At 36.7% G+C, this 20,010-nt stretch overlaps 1 protein-coding gene across 1 annotated transcript in view; it reads right to left on the bottom strand.

Annotated features, from left to right (window-relative positions):
* The window catches only part of LOC136886729 (uncharacterized), a 111,101-nt gene that overhangs the window by 52,806 nt on the left and 38,285 nt on the right, over window positions 1-20,010 (bottom strand). The window contains exons 3-4 of the mRNA XM_067159533.2: window positions 17,239-17,367; window positions 9,956-10,047 (exon numbers count right to left, since the gene is read on the bottom strand). Coding sequence (XP_067015634.2) covers window positions 9,956-10,047; window positions 17,239-17,367 — 221 coding nt within the window. The remainder of the gene's footprint in view (window positions 1-9,955; window positions 10,048-17,238; window positions 17,368-20,010) is intronic.

Here is a 20,010-nt window from a genome sequence, read left to right as displayed (position 1 = left end):
TACAGTAAATAGGGGAGTTAAAATTCTATGCAAGGATATATGGATAGATATGGCTAAATAAATAACTAAATATTACTGAAGATTAAAGAGAAGAAATGGGATGGATATATTAATTTTAGTGTTCCAATATCAGATGAAACATCTGCACGGTGATTATAGGGTAACTTAGGTGAAAAGGAGCTTGATAGAAAGGGAATGGGAGATTATTGGGTTAAAGAAATTTAAAACAAAGAAATGAAATTGAGTAACTATTACAGTGAAAGATCCTGAGAAAGTATGATAATGAGAACAATACAGGAATTCTGTGAAATTAGCAAAAAATTGTCAATAAAGAAAGAAAAGACTTTCAAATAGAGGAAGCAAGCAGTATAGTTGGGGACAAATCATAACGACCTCGCCTCACACCACTACTTTCCAGTGGCAGTTCGGTGTCTATTAGCGACTAATAGGATTTACTACCTCTGCTGCAGCCATAGTTGCCAAATCGGCTACTGCACTCTACATGAAGAAAGGGTAAATGCTACACACAGTGAGGAAGAAAGTGGTTTGGCAGCCTCTCCAAAACAAACAAGGATCACTTAGAGCTCATTAACTCAGCAGGGTGCAGGGTGGGATTTACAGCTGGCTTCCAGCTCGCTTCTAGAAACTGAGGTCGTCATGTTTTGTCCTCAACTATATAGTGTGGTGGCTAATGGGTCTAAGAGAGAAAAATGAAAAGAACTGTTGTTTGTTATGTGGAGAATTAATGGAGGATGCACTCTGTTGATAGCAAGCAGTGAAACAGATTCACTCAGGATCAAAAACCTGGGTAGTGTTTGCAAAGCAAAAATAGAAACAAAGAATGGATTGAACAGGGAAGGTTAGCAATATTTCTTGTATAGTAAAAAATAAGTGGCACAAGAGAATAAAAGGAAGCAAGCACTAGTTCAACTTTTAGCATTATTATCATTGTTTTGAACTTTTCCTTAAAGCAATTATTTGTTAAAATGAATGAGAATTTCTTTAGGTTCCAATAGATGGAACGTTCCTTCCTCAGCTGCTGGAGTTCTGTAACTGTAGACTGACAGCATTTATTATGATAGCACTCGTTCAATAATGAATGCTCTCTCTCCCCAGTTGGTGGTTATCTGCAACTGGGAGGGAGGAGTGTTTATTCATTCATGCATGCATAAATAAAATTCAATCATGCAATCATTCATTCAATTCAGTTTGTTGTAATTCGAGGATAACTGTGTTCGGACCAGAGACATAAATAAATACTAACACTAATAAATTCAACTTATGAAGGGTAAGGTACATTTTGTCCAAGACTATATAACATTGTTAACATCTAGGAAAAAAAAAGAAACAACAACTTACCAAACTACAATTTATGATTTGGTAAAAATAGTGATTAGGCTAAACTGTAGTTTTTAACCCTAGAACTGGCAATGTTAACTCTTGTGGCGGCAGCCACATTTGGCAGCTTTTACTTGTCTAAATAAAATACAAAATATCCATGAGATATGAAATAAATCTACAAAGTTATATATATCTATGTAAAGCTAATACACTGAGGACTGTTGTGAAACTGCATAAATGTTTTGACTAGAAAAATCTACAGTCTGTTCAAGAAGTTTAATTCCTCAATTCAAAATAATAATAATAATAATAATAATAATAATAATAATAATAATAATAATAAGAAGAAGAAGAAGAAGAAGAAGAACATTTTTGATCATATATACTGTACCATTACACTACTAATATAGTGAAAATATAAAGGAGATCGGAACAGATACAATGGCTGGCGGTGACTTCAAACAGAGTAAATGAACATAAAATGTCACCGAAACCCAGATTCACATCGTAACAGAAGGCATAGAATCATAATGGCCATGTAAATAACTACAAAACGGGAGCTGGATTGTTGAAACAATAAAAAAAAAATGAAATGAGTTCTGGATAACATTTTACCGAGAGAGACACGCAAATAAGCTGAGAGGATAACACATCATAACAAATCATTGTGATAAATCAAGGAAGCATATTTAAAAGAAGACTGATGAGGAATTCTAACCAAATAGCATATAAGCAGCGAGAAATATGGGAAGAAAATCCAATATCTCGAGAAAAGAAAAACTGAACTGTGTCAGCAGGAGAGAATAAGAGCGCTACACGCAACTTTACGCAATCCACTTTAAGAAGAGAAAGAGCTGAACCAACTAATTCATATTTCCATTAGTCAAGAGAATTTAGTCAATAATCAGAATATATATACACGTATATACCGTCATCACAAATAGTTGGAGAAATACGTATATCAGAAGCTAAATAACAGCATCAATATGATTTCATCAACGAGCTTGGAGTCTTTCTAAGACATGGGAGTGGATTGCCGAAGATTACGTAATTTGGCTCAAGATGAGTGTTCGTGGCCAGAGATGACGTTTGGAGAACCAGCTACCAGCCGCGAGCATCACATGTAGCAGCTGAGAAGAAGAGACCATCTCAGACGGGTGAAGGAAGCGAGATAAGTTCCTTGTTTTCAAAATCCTATGTAGCATTTGGTAGAGAATAATTACTATAGCTCAACTGCAAGTGACATATAACCTATGTGCCAAATATGACCTACAGAGCTGACCTATTTCAGGTAAACTTACGAATGATGATTGTGCTAGTCAATATGTATATTGGTGTTGGAAGTAACATCGTTATAAAGAAATTCCAATCTTAGCCCAGTTTTTTTAATACTATAAGAGAGTGTGTTACGTATAGATATAAGATCGTAAGTCATATGGAAGGGCTATGTTGTTGTAATTCAAAGAGTTTTGGGAAGAAGACATGCTGTATGAAATTTAGATGGATTCTAGGAGATAATAATATTGATAGACAGAACGATGGCTATATAACACTAAGGATAGATAGATCCTACATGAATTATGGGCAAGTGTAGAAGCAATAACATCGAGGGAAGTTTAATGTTATGAAGAATGAGAGGTTATTAAGAAGATTTGAGATGAGAAAAGCATTAACTACGAAGGGATAGAATTGAAGTGAATATATATTGGAAATATAAAAGGTATGAAGGTGCAATCCGTCGATAGTTGCGAGCAAAGTAGAAGTAATTGTGATGTTAAATGGCACATGAGAGTAGGATCGTATTGGATAGTTACTGTATGGCAAGTTTTATGTCAAGAAGAGATTATACAAATATGATCACAGTGTATTCCCATCTTAAATAAAAACTCATAGCAATGTACCTTAATCAGCTGATAGCCTCCATACTTGAAATATATACTGATATAATGGATTGTAATAGGATTAATTGACACACTCAGAACTATTCCCCCCAAATCAAGTTAAAATCGAGGTTATGAAATAATTTAGTAAAATGGCACAATAGAATATATATAGAGGTCAGCTTATGGTATCTCCAAGGAAGGAAGCAAAATACATATAGGCACATATTTCAGTTCTGATACAAATTTATGTTTAATGTAAGATAAGTTTGGCATAATGAACTTCGCTAATATGATATATGAATTTAACACATGAATGATAGGTGTGGAAATATTCCATTGACAAGGATAACTTGTTAACAGCAAATTTTGGCTGTATGCAAGAAACTTATTGAGCATTCCAAAACCCAAGAAATCAACATAGGCCATAATAAGATTCCAGATAATAAAAGTTCAGATAACAAAGATACTAAATAATAAAATTCAGGTAGAATTTTCAGATAAAAACAATTTAGATCAGATTAGGTTCAGACTATTCATTCTAAGTAGGCGATACTTTAGGTAGAACATTCTAATGTTGATATTAAAGGACATAATATTGGTTGAATGTGATCTAAACTCATTTTCAGTTAGAGGAGTAGACCAAAAATGAATTTAAAAAATAACTTCAGAATGATGAGATTTGCTAGATGTAGATGATAATTGATCAGTTTAACTTATAAAAAAGCATATTAAAGGAGAAGTGAACCTATTTCAATTATATATGTGAAGCAAGTAGAATGTAGGATACGTAGGCTAATCGTACAAATGAAGAATCAGCAGCTCAGCGGTTGCTTATTTGATCAAAGAAAACGAATTTGTATGGAACAATATTTTTCTCTTCCTATTTTTTTGAATCATTATGTTTAATAAACAGTTAGAAGTAATGATTTCCTTGGTGTATTATTTATAAGAATTATGAGAGGATAAGATAGCTAGAAATATGTTTTCACATCTACGAGTTGGATATCATTGCCAAGGTGTGTCGGATGAAGACATCCATCAGCAAGATGGAGATTGAATATATAGCAATCGACACATCAGATGGTATTCTTTTTCGGATCCCACACGGTAAATCGAACCAAACTATGACATTCCCTGAGAAGCTGGCTGGGAATCCTTTACGTCGACCGACCTGGACGCAGGGAGGGGTAAAGTACACAAAATTGGAACATGTCACAAACAAACAGATATGCAGAATGTCAACACTGCATCTGTAATGCACTAGCTAAAGTTTCATCACTCTGAGAGGTATATTCATGAAAATAAATGTATTGGCAAGCAAACATTTTGAGACGTGACCTAAAACCACGTTGTTATGATAGGTTTCCTTATGGGAGGTTCATCAACACATTCACCTTCCAGTATCTGATGTGAAAAAATAGCTGATAAACATTCCAGATCTGACTCCAAATCTTCCGTAATGAAGTGAAGATGGCATATTTAGACATAGACTGTACTAAAAATGCATATAATCAATCAAATAATACTATATATGCAGAGTTAAATAACTTGTACTGAACAGAAATCTATGAAATAAAATGAAATGAGATAGCAATGCAGAGCCTGTGCAGGTTTGTTTACAAACACTACAGAAATGGTGCTGAAACAGATCACTGGAAAACTGCACTCATTTATCTGTGTGGAAATGCACCCAAAGAGGTTGTAAATATGATTGAAACTGAACTCACGGCTGCTGTTGACATTGAGAACAACAAGAAGTAGACTGTCACGACATCTCTTGAAGAAATGAGGAAATTATGAGAAGTACGAACATGCTGAATATTCGACAGTGTCACTACAGCAGGGACCAACATGTTGAATATTTTACAGTTCTAGGGGTTAATGCAGAAATAGACATAAACTAACTGTAAGATGCAAAATCATGCATGTATCAGCTGCCTCTGTGGAACAGTGGTAGAGTGTTGGCCTCCGGATCCCAAGATAGCGGGTTCAAACCCGGCAGAGGTAGTCAGATTTTTGAAGGGTGGGAAAAAGTCCATTCAACACTCCATGTTGTATGATTACATGTTATAAACCTCATTTTAGGTCCGTATTGAAAATTTATCAGTTCAACAATGATAAAGGTGTTTTAATTTATTCCACCTATTCAATACTTATATTATCACGTATAGTTGTTACATAATTAAATTCTTAGTTACATGGGACATGTTTCGCCCTCAATTAAGGGCATCTTCAGCCTAAATACAATAATCAAAAATACAACTAAATTAAAAGTGGAAGTTAAATACAATCATCAAAAATACAACTAAAATAGAAAGTGGAAGTTAAAAGTTTAGTCTGTTCTTAAAATTCAGAACAATAAAATTGTGAAAAATGATAAAATAAAAAGATGCTAATGGAAAACTGTCTTATGATTAAACTATAATCTTGTCGGAGACTAAAACTTCTATTAAAATTCGAATTAAAACAGTTCATATAAAATATTGGAAAATCAAAGTGGTAGTAATAAAAAGCCAACGACATGAGGGCGTGTACACAAGCATAAACTTGATTGTCATGAATACAATCTTTTCAAGGCCGCTGATGAAATTCGTAGTAAGTAAGGCAGAAGCGTCTATTGAAAAATTGTAAGAGGCCGTTAGCACCGGTAGGTAATAAAATGGCTGAATCCTTGCCAGAAAATGTCAACAGATGCAGAAATAAGTTTTCTGTAAGAGAAGGAAAAGAAGAAATAAGAAATTGAACATAAGGAGAGAATTCAGTCTTACATAATTTTGAAACAGATGAGGACTTACATGTAAGTGGAAGTTGTTATTTCCTAACTACTGTTGAGTTGGCTGCTGCCCGTCTGTTGGCTCTAAGTCTGGTGTTATAACTGTGCTGCAGAGGCGGTAGCGAACTCGGAGGGGAAGGAATAGGGGAGTGCGGGAGGGAGGAGAGGATGGGTGGAGTCAAATGTGACGAGGCTGACAAAGGGGCGGAGTCAACTGCATTGCTGGAAGTAGGCCTAATATCTGTAGGTATGGGAGGAGTATTAGGGTTTGAAGAATTAAATATATTAGGTATCCTAAATTTATTCGAACTAACTGACTTTAATAATTTCGCATTAATTCATGTAACATACTTTTATTGTCCGTGGTTTCATTGAGATTCTTTTGCTTATTGTACATCTGATCTAAATAGATGTATAAACTTTCTAATTCATTCAGCATTCTTCCTTTTTGTATGTTTCTAATTATCGTTAAGTCTTTCTCTATGGATTCAAATCTGTGGCCAGTCTCCCTCATATGCAAACTCATCGCTGAGTATTTCCTATGTTTTTCCGCGTTAACATGTTCCATGTATCTTGTCATAAAATTTCTCCCAGTCTGTCCAACATATGAAAAATTACACTGAGTACATTTAAGTCTGTATACTCCCGATCCTAAATAACGATTCTTATCATAATTAACTTTTTTATGATTAAAGAATATGGACTGGTTAGTATTAGTAGTTTTAAAAGCTATATTAAAATTATGTTTCTTGAATACGCTAGTAATCTGGTGTATAGCTGGATTATTAAAAGTGAATGTAGCATACTCAGTTTTTTTGGTCTTTTCTGGTATCAGATTCGTAGATAATTTGTTCTTAATTTTATTGATTAATTTGTTGATCATTTCTATTTTGAAACCATTTTGTTTAGCGAGGTATCTAATATAATTTAATTCTTTCTTCAAATTCATGGGAGATAGAGGGATTCTAAATGCTCTATAAATTAGACTGTGAAAAGATGCTTGTTTATGTGAACTCGGGTGTAAAGAGGAATTGTTTATAGTTGTAGATGATTGTGTCGGTTTTCTAAATATTTGGAAATCAAAAGTGTTAACCTTACGCATAACTGTTATATCTAGAAAATTCAATGAGTTATCGACTTCGTCCTCTTTCGTGAATTTCAAATTAGGTTCGATTTCATTTAATTTATTTAAGATTTCTTGACTATTAGTGACATCTTTGTTTATGATTACAAATGTATCATCTACATATCTCAACCATAAATCTATTCCTTTAATTTTTGCTATTATTTCATTGTGTTCGATTGAATCCATAAATATGTCGGCAAGGATGCCCGATATCGGGTCACCCATTGCTAATCCATTCTGTTTATAAATATTATTGTTAAATGTGAAGTAGTTATTGTCTAATACGAACTTTAACAATCTAGTGAATTCTTCTACTTCCATTTTACTAAGATTACTGTGTTTACAAATATTATCATGAATGATATTAACAGTTTTATCTGTCGGAATATTCGGGAACATATTCACTACGTCATACGAACACATCATCTGGTTTGGAAGTACGCCAAATCCAAGCAAAATGTCACACAAGTCAATGGAATTTCTTAATGGTTGTTTATTATTAAAAGTGTAATGTCTTTTCAAAAAATTGTGAATGTATTTGGAGACTTTATACGTGGGAGAATTACGACAATTGATAATCGGACGAATCGGAATATCTTTTTTATGTATTTTGGGCATAGCTCTAGTTTCCGGGAGCCTAGGATTCATATTGACAAGTTTTAATTGTTCTTGTTCAGTAAAGAGAGATGTGGATCTTTTAAGTAAGGCTTTTAAGTTGCGTTGAATTTTAGTTAGCGGATTTTTTTGTTACTAATGTGTATTTATTATTATCAAAAAAATCTTCAGTTTTTTTGATATATGTATCTTTATCCATCAAAACGATCGCACCCCCCTTGTCAGCCTTGGTTACTATAATATTGTTATCTTCAATTTTCGATTTCATGTTTTTTTATTGTTTTCTGTTGTTTGGGATCAAAATTGGAATAAATTTCTTTAGCCAGTCTGGGTAATTTCTTCTTTAACTCCAATCTTACTTCATCTTGTACATCGCGTGGGAGTTTTGATATGTTCGCCTCCGCTTCTGCAACTGTGTTAATGATATCTATTTCTCTATCTTTATTAGGCCAATTGTATTTTGGACCCCTTTTAAGTAGGTCATTCTCTCCTTCCGTAAATTTTACCTTGGTCAAGTTAACTACCGTGGGAGTGACATTGTCCGATGGGCCCTTAATTTGTTCTTGTTTCGTTTGTTTACTACGACGTATTTGTGTGTCTATTAAATGATTCAATTTCTTATTCAATTTATCCTGTTTCTTACTAAGTGCGTATGTTAATTTGTGTTCCATGTGTTGATAAAAAGACTGCCATTCTAATGGGGCTAAATCCTGTGTCACCGCTAAGTGAACGTTATATAATTGCAAATTCAATTTGGACTTCTTAGTGTAATATGCCTTGATTTCATTTTTAAGCCATAATTCATTTACCTTATTTTGGGTTACATTATGGCTTGGATTGCTTATGTTCTTACGTTGTGTTGATTTTAGAAAAGTAGGTACAAGTTTTAGTCTCAGACATTGTTTAAGAAAAGCTAAATCTTTTCCTAACTTACAAATCTTCATTTTCAGATTGAGAAACTTATTTAATCTACATTTTGCCTGGTTGGCTGTCACATTACATGTTATTCTCTCCTTATGTTCAATTTCTTATTTCTTCTTTTCCTTCTCTTACAGAAAACTTATTTCTGCATCTGTTGACATTTTCTGGCAAGGATTCAGCCATTTTATTACCTACCGGTGCTAACGGCCTCTTACAATTTTTCAATAGACGCTTCTGCCTTACTTACTACGAATTTCATCAGCGGCCTTGAAAAGATTGTATTCATGACAATCAAGTTTACTTGTGTACACGCCCTCATGTCGTTGGCTTTTTATTACTACCACTTTGATTTTCCAATATTTTATATGAACTGTTTTAATTCGAATTTTAATAGAAGTTTTAGTCTCCGACAAGATTATAGTTTAATCATAAGACAGTTTTCCATTAGCATCTTTTTATTTTATCATTTTTCACAATTTTATTGTTCTGAATTTTAAGAACAGACTAAACTTTTAACTTCCACTTTCTATTTTAGTTGTATTTTTGATGATTGTATTTAACTTCCACTTTTAATTTAGTTGTATTTTTGATTATTGTATTTAGGCTGAAGATGCCCTTAATTGAGGGCGAAACATGTCCCATGTAACTAAGAATTTAATTATGTAACAACTATACGTGATAATATAAGTATTGAATAGGTGGAATAAATTAAAACACCTTTATCATTGTTGAAATGTTGTATGATGTCGGCATGTAAAAGATCTCTGGTGATACATTTGGTGTTTAACCGACAAAATTCATTAAATCTCAGCCATAGACACCCAAGAGAGTTTTGGTTTACTCGGTCTGCCATCTAGCGGGCCTAGAGTAAAATGGAACGTTGAAATTGACGAGCAGACAGCCAGATGGCGTCAAATTGAAATGTCTGCACATGGTAGCTGAGGCCATACGATGATTATTATTATTATTATTATTATTATTATTATTATTATTATGCATGTATCAAAAAATCAGTCTGGATTACAATACATGATTACTCTCTCCCCAGTTCCAGGAAATCAGGAACTAAGGGATGGGAGTATTCTATTTCATTCTAGTATACTTAACATGGCTTTACTGTACTGACAATAAAGTATGACTGATAACAATGGTAAACTACAGCTATAATCCCTTTCGATGTGCAGCTCTGTCTCTGATAGAATGATTCAAGGTTGGAAAACAGTAAAAGGCAGAAATCCTTGTAATTCAATTTTTCCCTCAATAACAATGAATTATTCTTATAAGACAATTACTTACTCATTGTTAAGAAATCCAGTGATGTTATCAAACACATTCTTGACACCTTTATTGACTTCCTGAGGAGGAAAAAGAGATACATCATTGGAAATCTAGAAAAACAATAAGAAAGAAAAAGCAAAAATAATTTATCAGCTGGCCACAGGAAGAGAAATATTGTTTATCTTACTTCCCCCTCACAAGATCTTCTAATAAATCACTACGACTTCTTGTCTACAACACGGTCTATGAGTTATCAATACTAGCAATGGAAAGAGAATAAAAGTAAACAGTCAAGTCATATACAGAAAGATAGCAACATGATTAACACATTGAGAGGTCAGTGTGGAAAGTGGGAGTAACAAGGACAAACATGAAAACACTTAAGGTTTCTAACACTGCTCTCTTCACACAGGCATTCATTTCTTTCCAGGTCTTCACATGTTTACTGCTGTTTCCCAGCTTCATCAGGAGGACAAGAATCGATACTCGTTGAGAGGAACATATGGACAGATTTCCAGTAGTGATGTGTGAACTTCAGGAGACGAATAAAGTCCGAAAATACAAAAAGGGAGGAAACAAAAAAGGTAAAATTGCACCCAGGCATTAAAGGATTATGAACATAGCATAAACGAAAGAGGAAAAGAATGAAGTTCTTCCAATGTAACAACTTACTCAGTATTGATGCCCACTCTTCTGATGAAGCTGGGAAGAAATTAATAACAGAATTAGGATTGACAAGGAGAGAATCGATCTATCTGAAGACAGTAGTGAATGAAGATGTGGGAATTGTTCTCTTCCTTTGTGTTTTCATTTCTCCTTGTTAATTTCTTGCTTTCTTGTAATGTAAGTGCAAGTCTTATTTTGTTTCTTATCCATTAACTGAAATGTTGAGATTTTGACAGATAATGTGGTGAGTTTTGTGTTTAAGGGCATGTATTCTGAGATAATTAAACTCTAAACATCTTATTAAATGCAATGGATTTGTAAATTTTCATTATTTTGATTTTAAGTCATTTGAGTCTTTTAGCTTCACAGTCTGCCTAACTGGAAAGTGAAAGCCATTTCTTTCCAGTTTCAACTTAGTTTATCTGTAACTATGAGGTTCCTCTGTCGCAAGTAATTTAGGATAAAATACATTTAAAAATTATCTCAAACAAAATTAATAACAGATTATACCTGAAAAGATATCATGTAATTAAAAGCAGAAAGATTTTGTTATGTGCCAGCCCCATGGTAGCTCATTTCGGTATTTCCAGGAAGGCACTGGTGACTCAAACGACCTGGAATCTCCCAGCTGGCCTGTGGGCTGGGGCCGGCCCTTCCATGTATTGTTCTCGGCGGTCAGCTTACCTGTGAATTTCTTTGAGATTCAATGGGAATGTTCTGTCTCCAGTGACAATGTGAAATTTCTGGATCAAATTACGTGAGCTATAAAAACAGAGACTAGTTCCGGAGAGTCAGTCAAGTGTTGGATTCGGAGTGACAGTTGGGTTCCGAGGTGGAGTCAGTGAGTTGGTGTTCGGTGGCTGGGCTGAGGGCGACAGAAGTGTTGGCTGTCGCCAGTGACCCACCGAGGTCTGAACGAGGAACTGTTGTTGTTGTTGTTGTTGTTGTATCGGAGAGACCAGTGAGTGGGTAACTGGAAGCGACAGAATGGTAGGCTGTAATGTGTGGTCGTGATTCTGTGGACTGAGGATCGCCGCGAGTCAGTGAGGAAATGCGCTATCGTGAGTGCGAGGATAAATGGACCTGTGTTAATGTTTGCTGTCGTGATCGTCGTGCTGTTGAATACTGTTGCGCTGTTGAGTTGTTTACTGCATGGGGCTGTGTGAGGTGTGAAGTCGAACCAACGAACATTCGTCATCTTGTGTTGTATAGCCAGTGTTCAAATCCAGCTGTCTACGCACACTGGCTGTGGGAGGTGACTGGACTCGAGGGAATGTTAAAGTAAGGATCAGTGTCCCAGGTAAAGGAATGGGCTGAACCGCTGCCCCGTAAGGTAGAGAAATTTGTAAATAGACTGTTAATTAGTAACTTGGCCATTCATAACTGGTTAGAATTGCCTGTGTTTAAATATATGTATGTGTGCATTTATTAGGCCATCCTGAAATAAATTAGAGTAATGAAACAGATGGAGTTTTATTCATAACAGTATGTTTTGTTGTAGAAAGAACATCAAGTAATAATTTTTGATGAACTCAAAAGCCAAGAACTAAATTCTAAAAACCATGTAACTCAGCCAAACAAAACAAATTCCATACCTTGCAAGAAGAACACTATAGATACTCAGCCATCTGTAAACATATATATCATAACACCCACCACTTCATGGACATTAGTACAGATCTTAAAATATTACACACTGAAAATAATAAACAATCTGTAAAAATAAAGTAGGCAATATAAACACACATAAAAAAATTACCAAAATAATCTCATCGAACACACACACCTACAAGAATCTCCACTTTTAACTATACTAAATTAAATCACATATGTGTTAAGCACCACAATTCAAGCTCCATTACAATATACAATTTATTAATTCACTAATGCTCATTAAATGATCCCTAAATTATTTCCAAAACAGTTTATATTATAACAGCTGAGACCTACATGACCCATTAAAAAGCAATATCTGTATTTTTCAGGCTTGTAGGCCATGGTCCAGAAGCATCTGATAGTCTCAAGGTTCACCAAAAATAGCCCTAAGGTTCACTGAAAATTGCGTTCTGCATTAAAAAGTGTTACGCTGTCTTCGACTGCTAAGAGGTCCTCATGATTTATGAATGACGAAGTGTTGAAAAGGAGTAGTTTCCACAAGTACACCATAAGAGTTCATCAGGGGCTGACAAGAGATGGATGTGCAAGATCTGGGATTGGTGAGGGGAGAAGGTAGCAGTGAATGAAGATGTGAAGATTGTCCTTGTCCCTTTGTGTCCTCTTTCTCTTGATCACTCTTCACACACTGACTTGCCTTTATGTTTGTCCCATTTTGTGTTCTTCCTATCTATCTGTCTATATTGTACCAGGAAATACCCATACTTATTAGCTTGATGAACACGAGATGGTACGCAGGGTGTGTACAGCACATCAAATTGAAGTGGGTAGAGAGTGCGAGAGGATTTGCTTTGAATGAAATTTTGAATTTTGAAATTGTTTGTTTATTGTATAAATTTAAGTTTGTATCACTTCAGTACGGTGGAAGATGGGTGATGTTTCTCCGCCTTGCAGCTGGCAATGTCCTGCGTTTCTCTGCTAGCCTTCCCATCCTCACCATGGAACAGCTGTCAGCACCATGGAACCATGTACCATTCCAAAGACGGCAGCCCTAGATGTTTCTGCAGTTTTGGAAAGTCTTGAAATTTTGGAGGTTTTTTGTTTTGCTAGTGGCTTTACGTTGCACCGACACAGATAGGTCGTATGGCGACGATGGGATATGAAAGGCCGAGGAGTTGGAAGGAAGCGGCTGTGGCCTTAATTAAGGTACAGCCCCAGCATTTGGCTGGTGTGAAAATGGAAATCCATGGAAAACCATCTTCAGGGCTGCCAACAGTGGGATTCGAACCCACAATCTCCCGGATGCAGGCTCACAGATTTTGGAACTTTAGGAGCTCAGGTTGCCAGACTCACTCACTCAGGACAGTGCGAACACAGACATTTTCACTCACTTTCCTCAATATTCTGCTCACTTCAGTAACTTTCACTGCTGCTATCACTATCCTCGAACTCGGATTTGTTCTCCAAAACATTATTATTGCCATAATCACCATCTAAAATAATGTCTATCAATTCTTTCAATCTCTCATTGACATTAACGCGAAACCGGTTCTACTGCATAAGGTATACTGAATCTTTTACTACGTGTACTTCTTTGCTTATGTTTCTTCCCTTTTCCTGTACTAATCTGGCTTTCTTCATATTCTATATTTCCCGCATCAAGACTGAAGATCTGTCAAGATGGCCTATCTGTCAACGCTGGGAAACCAAAGATGCAAGAGAGTTATTCGGGAGGGCCTCAGACTTGCCGCGCGTGCCTGATAACTCGGGTCGACTGGTTTCCCGCGTCGCCAAGTCAACCTGAAACGAAGAATACGTGGTATCAATAAAAGGAAGTAGGGTCATACGTACGCTCGCACGCACGGCGAAATAAATTATACTTACCCTGGTCAGGTCTGGCCAACGCCGGGCGAGTTGTCCACCTCGTCCGAAGCTCGGCCCACTCACGCGAAGGAGAAATGCGGCGACGACGGCGATATTTGCCGTGAAGCAAAGCATGGCGGTGGTAAACTGAGACGACGAGATCCGAGGACATAAGAAAGGGAGGCTGGGCGTGAAAAAAAGTGGGAGGCCAGCACGTCGGAGAAAGACTTTGTTTCCACGGCATAAAAGAAGAGAGGTGCACACATCACGTCCCGCCTCCCTTGGGATGCACACATTTTACTTAATTATTGCATTAATTTTTTTCGCGCCTCCCGCCTCGGTCCCCTACCAGGGGCGACGAGGCCTTCGGGGACCTTCTGCTCGTTTCGAGGACCTTCTGCTCTTTAGGGCAATACGGCCCTACTGTTGGGGGTCGTCATCCGACCAGACGAATCCCCCAAGCTACGGCTGAGTCTCAACAGATCGCAGCGTGGCAACTGCTCTACCGAGTACAACACCCCGCCCGGTACCTAAGTCGTCTACAGACGATTCCGAGTCCCGTCATCGAACAGAGGTATACCCATGATCGACCGCTAGGAGCAGGCGGACGGAAGGGATAAATCCCGACACGACTGCCAGATTTGCTCCATTCGGCAAAGTCACAGGGCCTGTACGGCGCGCCCCACTGACGAGACGCGCCTATGAATGTTGATGCCTGCCTTCCTGATGAAGCTGGGAAGCAGAATCGAGTTCATCGGTGGGTGAGAAGAGATGGACGTAGAACTGGAACTGATGAGGAGACAGCCTACATATTTAAAGGCAGCAGTGAATGAAGATGTGGAGATAGTCCTAGTCTCATTTTTCTGTAGCTCCCTCTTCACTTACTAACCTGCCTATATGCTTGTCCTATTTGTGCTCATTTAATAATTGTTCCTCCCATCTGTCTATATATATATGAATTGACACTTGTTTGTTCCTTTCCAATACTTTAAGTACTCCATTATAAGTCAAATGGTTTAACTCAGAATTTCCACAGAATCATCATACCAAGGGTAAAATTTAAAGTCAATATTTACTTGTTTTCATTGAGAAACAAATGCACAAAAATCTCAATTTACAAGAGCTTCCAGATCTTACTACATTGAAAACTGAGTGAAAATGCAAGAATATCTCTGATATTATAATTTAGACATTCATGACCTGTGTAATTAATCATGATCTAATATTTTTGGGATCATGCTGTGTAATAAAGTATATAAACACACACAGTCCGCGTTTCGAAAGAGATCTTGCCTTTCTTCATCAAAAGAAAACAGAAACACATCAATTGTTGCTAAGAGGTAGCAACTAAGAACTTAAAACGCTTCCTTAAGATGTAATAGGCACGCCATATATGCCCCAGGCTAGGCACAACAAATGGCAGCAGTAACACATTACTTTCTGATGGTTCTGATAATAGGTAGCCATGATTCACTGAGGTTGTAGCCTGTATCACGGTTGAAATTATCTGGGTGTTTACGTATTTCAACCACCTCCCTGATGAGTCTGGGGTGATACTGTTTTATATGGGCAAGAACATCCACTCCTCAGAACATGACACTGTTATCAGGTATTAAGGCATGATCAGCAACAGCTGCTTTATCAGGTTGAGTCTGATACACCTATTATGTTCCGTAATGCAAGTAGACATCGTTCACAAAGTCTGCCCAATATAAACATTGCAACAAGTACAGGGAACCTTGCAGATACCCGGTTGTTGTAATTTAGGTAAACAGTCCTTAGTTGGTCACTTTCTCTTAGCATCCACTAATGTGTCATGCTTCCGTTTTCTGCTTTCTCCTGATGGAAGAAAGAGAGGTACCTTTTGAAATGCATATTCAATGTGTTTATATACTTTATTACATGACGTAATCCCAAAAATATTACATCATGAATAAAAATATTTCTACTTTGAATTTGAAAATGTCTATACGTAAACTTTCAATTGTAAACCAGACCTTTTTTAAAAATAACACACTAGTGTCTTCTTGAAAGTATACCATAAAGCAGCATAATTTTTGAAAGGTTATGAATAGGTTCTCAGACTCTTTTTATTATTTACTGCAGAGTACTGTTAGTCATTCCACTGTACTTTAAAATTAATGATTGACAGATCATTCGTTCGTCCAGTAGCACTAAACGGGGTAGAGTGCTGGCCATTCACAAAAAGACATGAACATATCCATGTCATTGAAATGTGGATGCTTCAATGACTTCTGGGACTCAGTTAATTGGACCACATAAGAAACCAGGATGTCAGAACAGCATTTGGAGTGGCTCCAATTAATGACAGGATGTAGGAGACTCATCTGAGATGGTATGGTCACGTACTGCACAGCATTAGTACTTCAGTTGCGAAGATGCCACTAGATTTGAACCCTGAGGGCCACTGACCCTGGGGACAGCCAAGGAAGTGATGGATTGACGCACTACGGGAGGACATGTGCTAGATGGGCATTGCTCCAGTTGACACCAAGGATCAAAAGCAATACAAAGGGGAGTGCAGAAAAGCAGACCTTGCAATTACACAGGATAAATGCTACATAGAAGAAGAACTGTTAGTCACGTGAAATGAATGTAAGGTTTCATATAATTACATCCAGTTTGGATGCAGCAGCTTTTGGATTTAGAAAATTACATAACTTTTGCTCTGGTCCAACATACTGTAAACAAATTTCACAGATATCTGGTATTTAACAAGTCTCATCAGACAGTCATGCAGTATTTATTTTTTTCGGTCTGGACTGGACTCTGTTATTATTTACATTTTGAGTGATTTTTTAAATATCACCTTGCAGCTTAGACCTGTCTCATCAAACAGATTTTTCAAAACTGTCTTTCAGAGAAAATGAGTAAGAACATTTGACTCGTAAAGAGAGGTGACATAACGTCAGTCAGTAATAAAATCTTTGAAACCAAATATATATAAATTTTCCTTGTAAGCACTCAGTTTCATGATCATAATCACTTGTTTTTTCCTAAAAATGAGGACAGAATTCATGGTTAACACACATAATCCATCAAAAAGCACAGGTTTTGCTGTCAAAATTTATAGTAAATAACAAGTAATCATATGTGAAACTGCCTAATTATTATGACAGTATAAAAAGAAGACTTACACTTCGAAAATCCTCATATGATTTGGAGGGGGATGCTTTTCTTTCAACTTTAGGTACTATCATGGCTGTAACATCTTGTTCTATTTTAACCGACACCACATCATCAGGATCATCCTTTATCCAAATTTCCTGCAGAAAGAAAGTAAAACTTAAGAACCAGGGAAACTGTTGACTAGATCAAGCTTTTGAAATTAACAGAAATATTTTTTGGACAGAAGGTTCTCCTGAAAGAAAATATCTAGTATATAATTGGGAGCTTCCTAGAAGAATTAAATTACAAGATTTTTGTATCATATTACTGGATGATTCAATACTTATCTCATTGCTTCTTAATCTTGCTTACGGGCCTTTTAAAAATTGGCTACCATACAGGATGGCTTAGCATGCAGATGCCGCATAGTGATGAGTAAGATGTAATTTTTCTCGAAAAGAACTATCAGGAAACGTAAAAAATAAAAAAATAAAATGCAGTTGTAAATTTTAAATATATAACATTTCATGACTAAAAGTCACCAAATTTAAATCCTAACTCACAAAAATGGTAAAGTTACATGGAAAGTATATGTAGGATGATACTAAACTCAACAAGGGGATCAAATAAGACCAAAAGTAATCACATGGCTACAGGAACATCACAAACTAGAGTATGTAGTGCTGTTCTCTTGTAAAAACAAAGTCACTGTATGACAAACATTTATGTCTCACATGTCCAGCTCTTTGGCTGAAAGGTTCTGAGGGCTCCAAGCTCGATTCACAACTGGGGATTTCCATTTTAAACAGTTAATTCTATTGTTTCAAGGGCTGTGTTCTTGAGCTGTCTTCAACACCCCTGTGAACCATACACTACACACAAAATTATCCTCCACCACAATAACCTGCAGCTTTCTAGGCAAGAAGGCATCAGTAAAAAGCTTCTCACATCATGCACTATTGCTCAACTTTCTTAAATTTGTAAAAATTGTGCAATCAAAATTTAAATGAATAGATAAAGTACATGAGTCAATTGTTTCATTATTTCTATTTCCCATACTTACTCATCCATAATCTCCTCCTTAATTACAGTTTTTACCAGGAACAAAAAAACAGAAAGAAAACAAACAGGAATAAAATCGCAAAAATATTTCAAGCGACCAGGAAGTAAGTGCGGCATTACAGTTAATGGTAAAACCAATGATTCTGCACCACATGCACACTGGTCTTGGCTAATCTCTTCTCCTACTCGAGATTTCTCAATGCCCTTCCAGCAACCGATCTCGGCATCCCACATGGCTGCGTGTAGTGGGTAAATAGGAAGCATCCCGTACACAAGCAGGAGTAAAAATAAGCTACCAGGCCAGTTGGCTGTGCGGTTAGAGGTGCACGGCTGTGAGCTTGCATCCAGGAGATAGTGGGCTCTAATCCAACTGTCGGCATCCCTAAAGATGGTTTTCTGTGGATTTCCATTTTCACACCAGGCAAATGTTGGGGCTGTACCTTAATTAAGGTCACAGCCACTTCCTTCCAACACTTAGGCCTTTCCTATCCCATCGTTGCCATATGACCGATCTGTGTTGGTGTGACGTAAAGCCACTAGCAAAAACAAAAGAAAAGAAGCTAATGAACAAGATGTCTGGTTTCCTTCAAGTTGAACATGCTATATTACGATGCAGAAACTGGAGTGAGAGTGACAAGTCGAGAATACAAAGTGCAATCGTGTATGATTCATTATTGGTGTAACCAAAGAGAAATTATCAGGAGCACAATATTTAAAAACTCTATTTCCTTCCTCAGCGTGAAGAAAGGAAAATATTAAAATATAGATATAAAAGTTCTGGAGTGAGGTAGAGAAGCAAGAGACAATGGCAACACTGTAAGTCATGATAAGGTTTAAAATGTGTGAAATCTAATGAAGTTTTGGTAATGTGGGGAAGGATTTTGAGGCAAGTAGAGGTTGGTCAGATAGTTTCATGAGCTGAAATAGACTATGTTTGTGGAGAAGGCCATCACTGAGCCACCAGCTTCCATCAGGTTATACTGACAAAGTGATCAAACTTCATATGTACCAGTTTTCATGTAAAATGATGTAAAGAGGTTTTTTAAATTCACAAAAGTTCTGAATAGGTGGACAAAACTATATATTTCTTCTTATCATTTCATCACCTAGTTGCAAGACTTCAGACATAGGAATACTGAACAGTATGCTGGTGCTGTGCAGCTGTTGCACAAAAGTGGCGTTTACTCACGTGGCAAGTCAGCTGTGTTATTGTAGGAAGGGCCTGATACAAAATTGTTTGTGTTAACATTTTGAGTAAATTAAATAATTTATATAACTATCTTGCATGTTGATTTCACGACACTACACGTTCCCTTTTCTGCTTTTAAACAATGCTAACCCAAACTATATTATGAGAAAGTTTCACCTATTATATACAGGGTGGTTGGTAACAATGTGAACTGGGCATATGAGTGTTAGCGGAATGATCATACTGATAAATCATTTGAAAAAATAATTCGATATCTCGCTGCTGAAACGTGCCAATCCAGTTTGCTTCACAGGCAAATTAAAATGGACTTCATGAGGCGGTGTTGCTAAATCTGCATCTGGCTTAAGACCAACTTGAGAGCCGTCAAGAAACAAGCATCAAATACAAAAACACTGCGGGTTTCAGCTGTTGTCACCGTAGCGCAATTGCTATGGCGTGATCCTGTCAGCTCAAAGGTCCATGTTTAAAGTCTTCCCATGGCAAAGGTTTTGTTTTTTCAATTGTTTCTCTCACATGAAGATTTAGCAAC

The sequence above is a fragment of the Anabrus simplex genome, chromosome X (assembly GCF_040414725.1).
Source record: "Anabrus simplex isolate iqAnaSimp1 chromosome X, ASM4041472v1, whole genome shotgun sequence".
NCBI classification, from domain to species: domain Eukaryota; kingdom Metazoa; phylum Arthropoda; class Insecta; order Orthoptera; family Tettigoniidae; genus Anabrus; species Anabrus simplex.
This window is presented reverse-complemented; position numbering and strand designations above follow the sequence as displayed.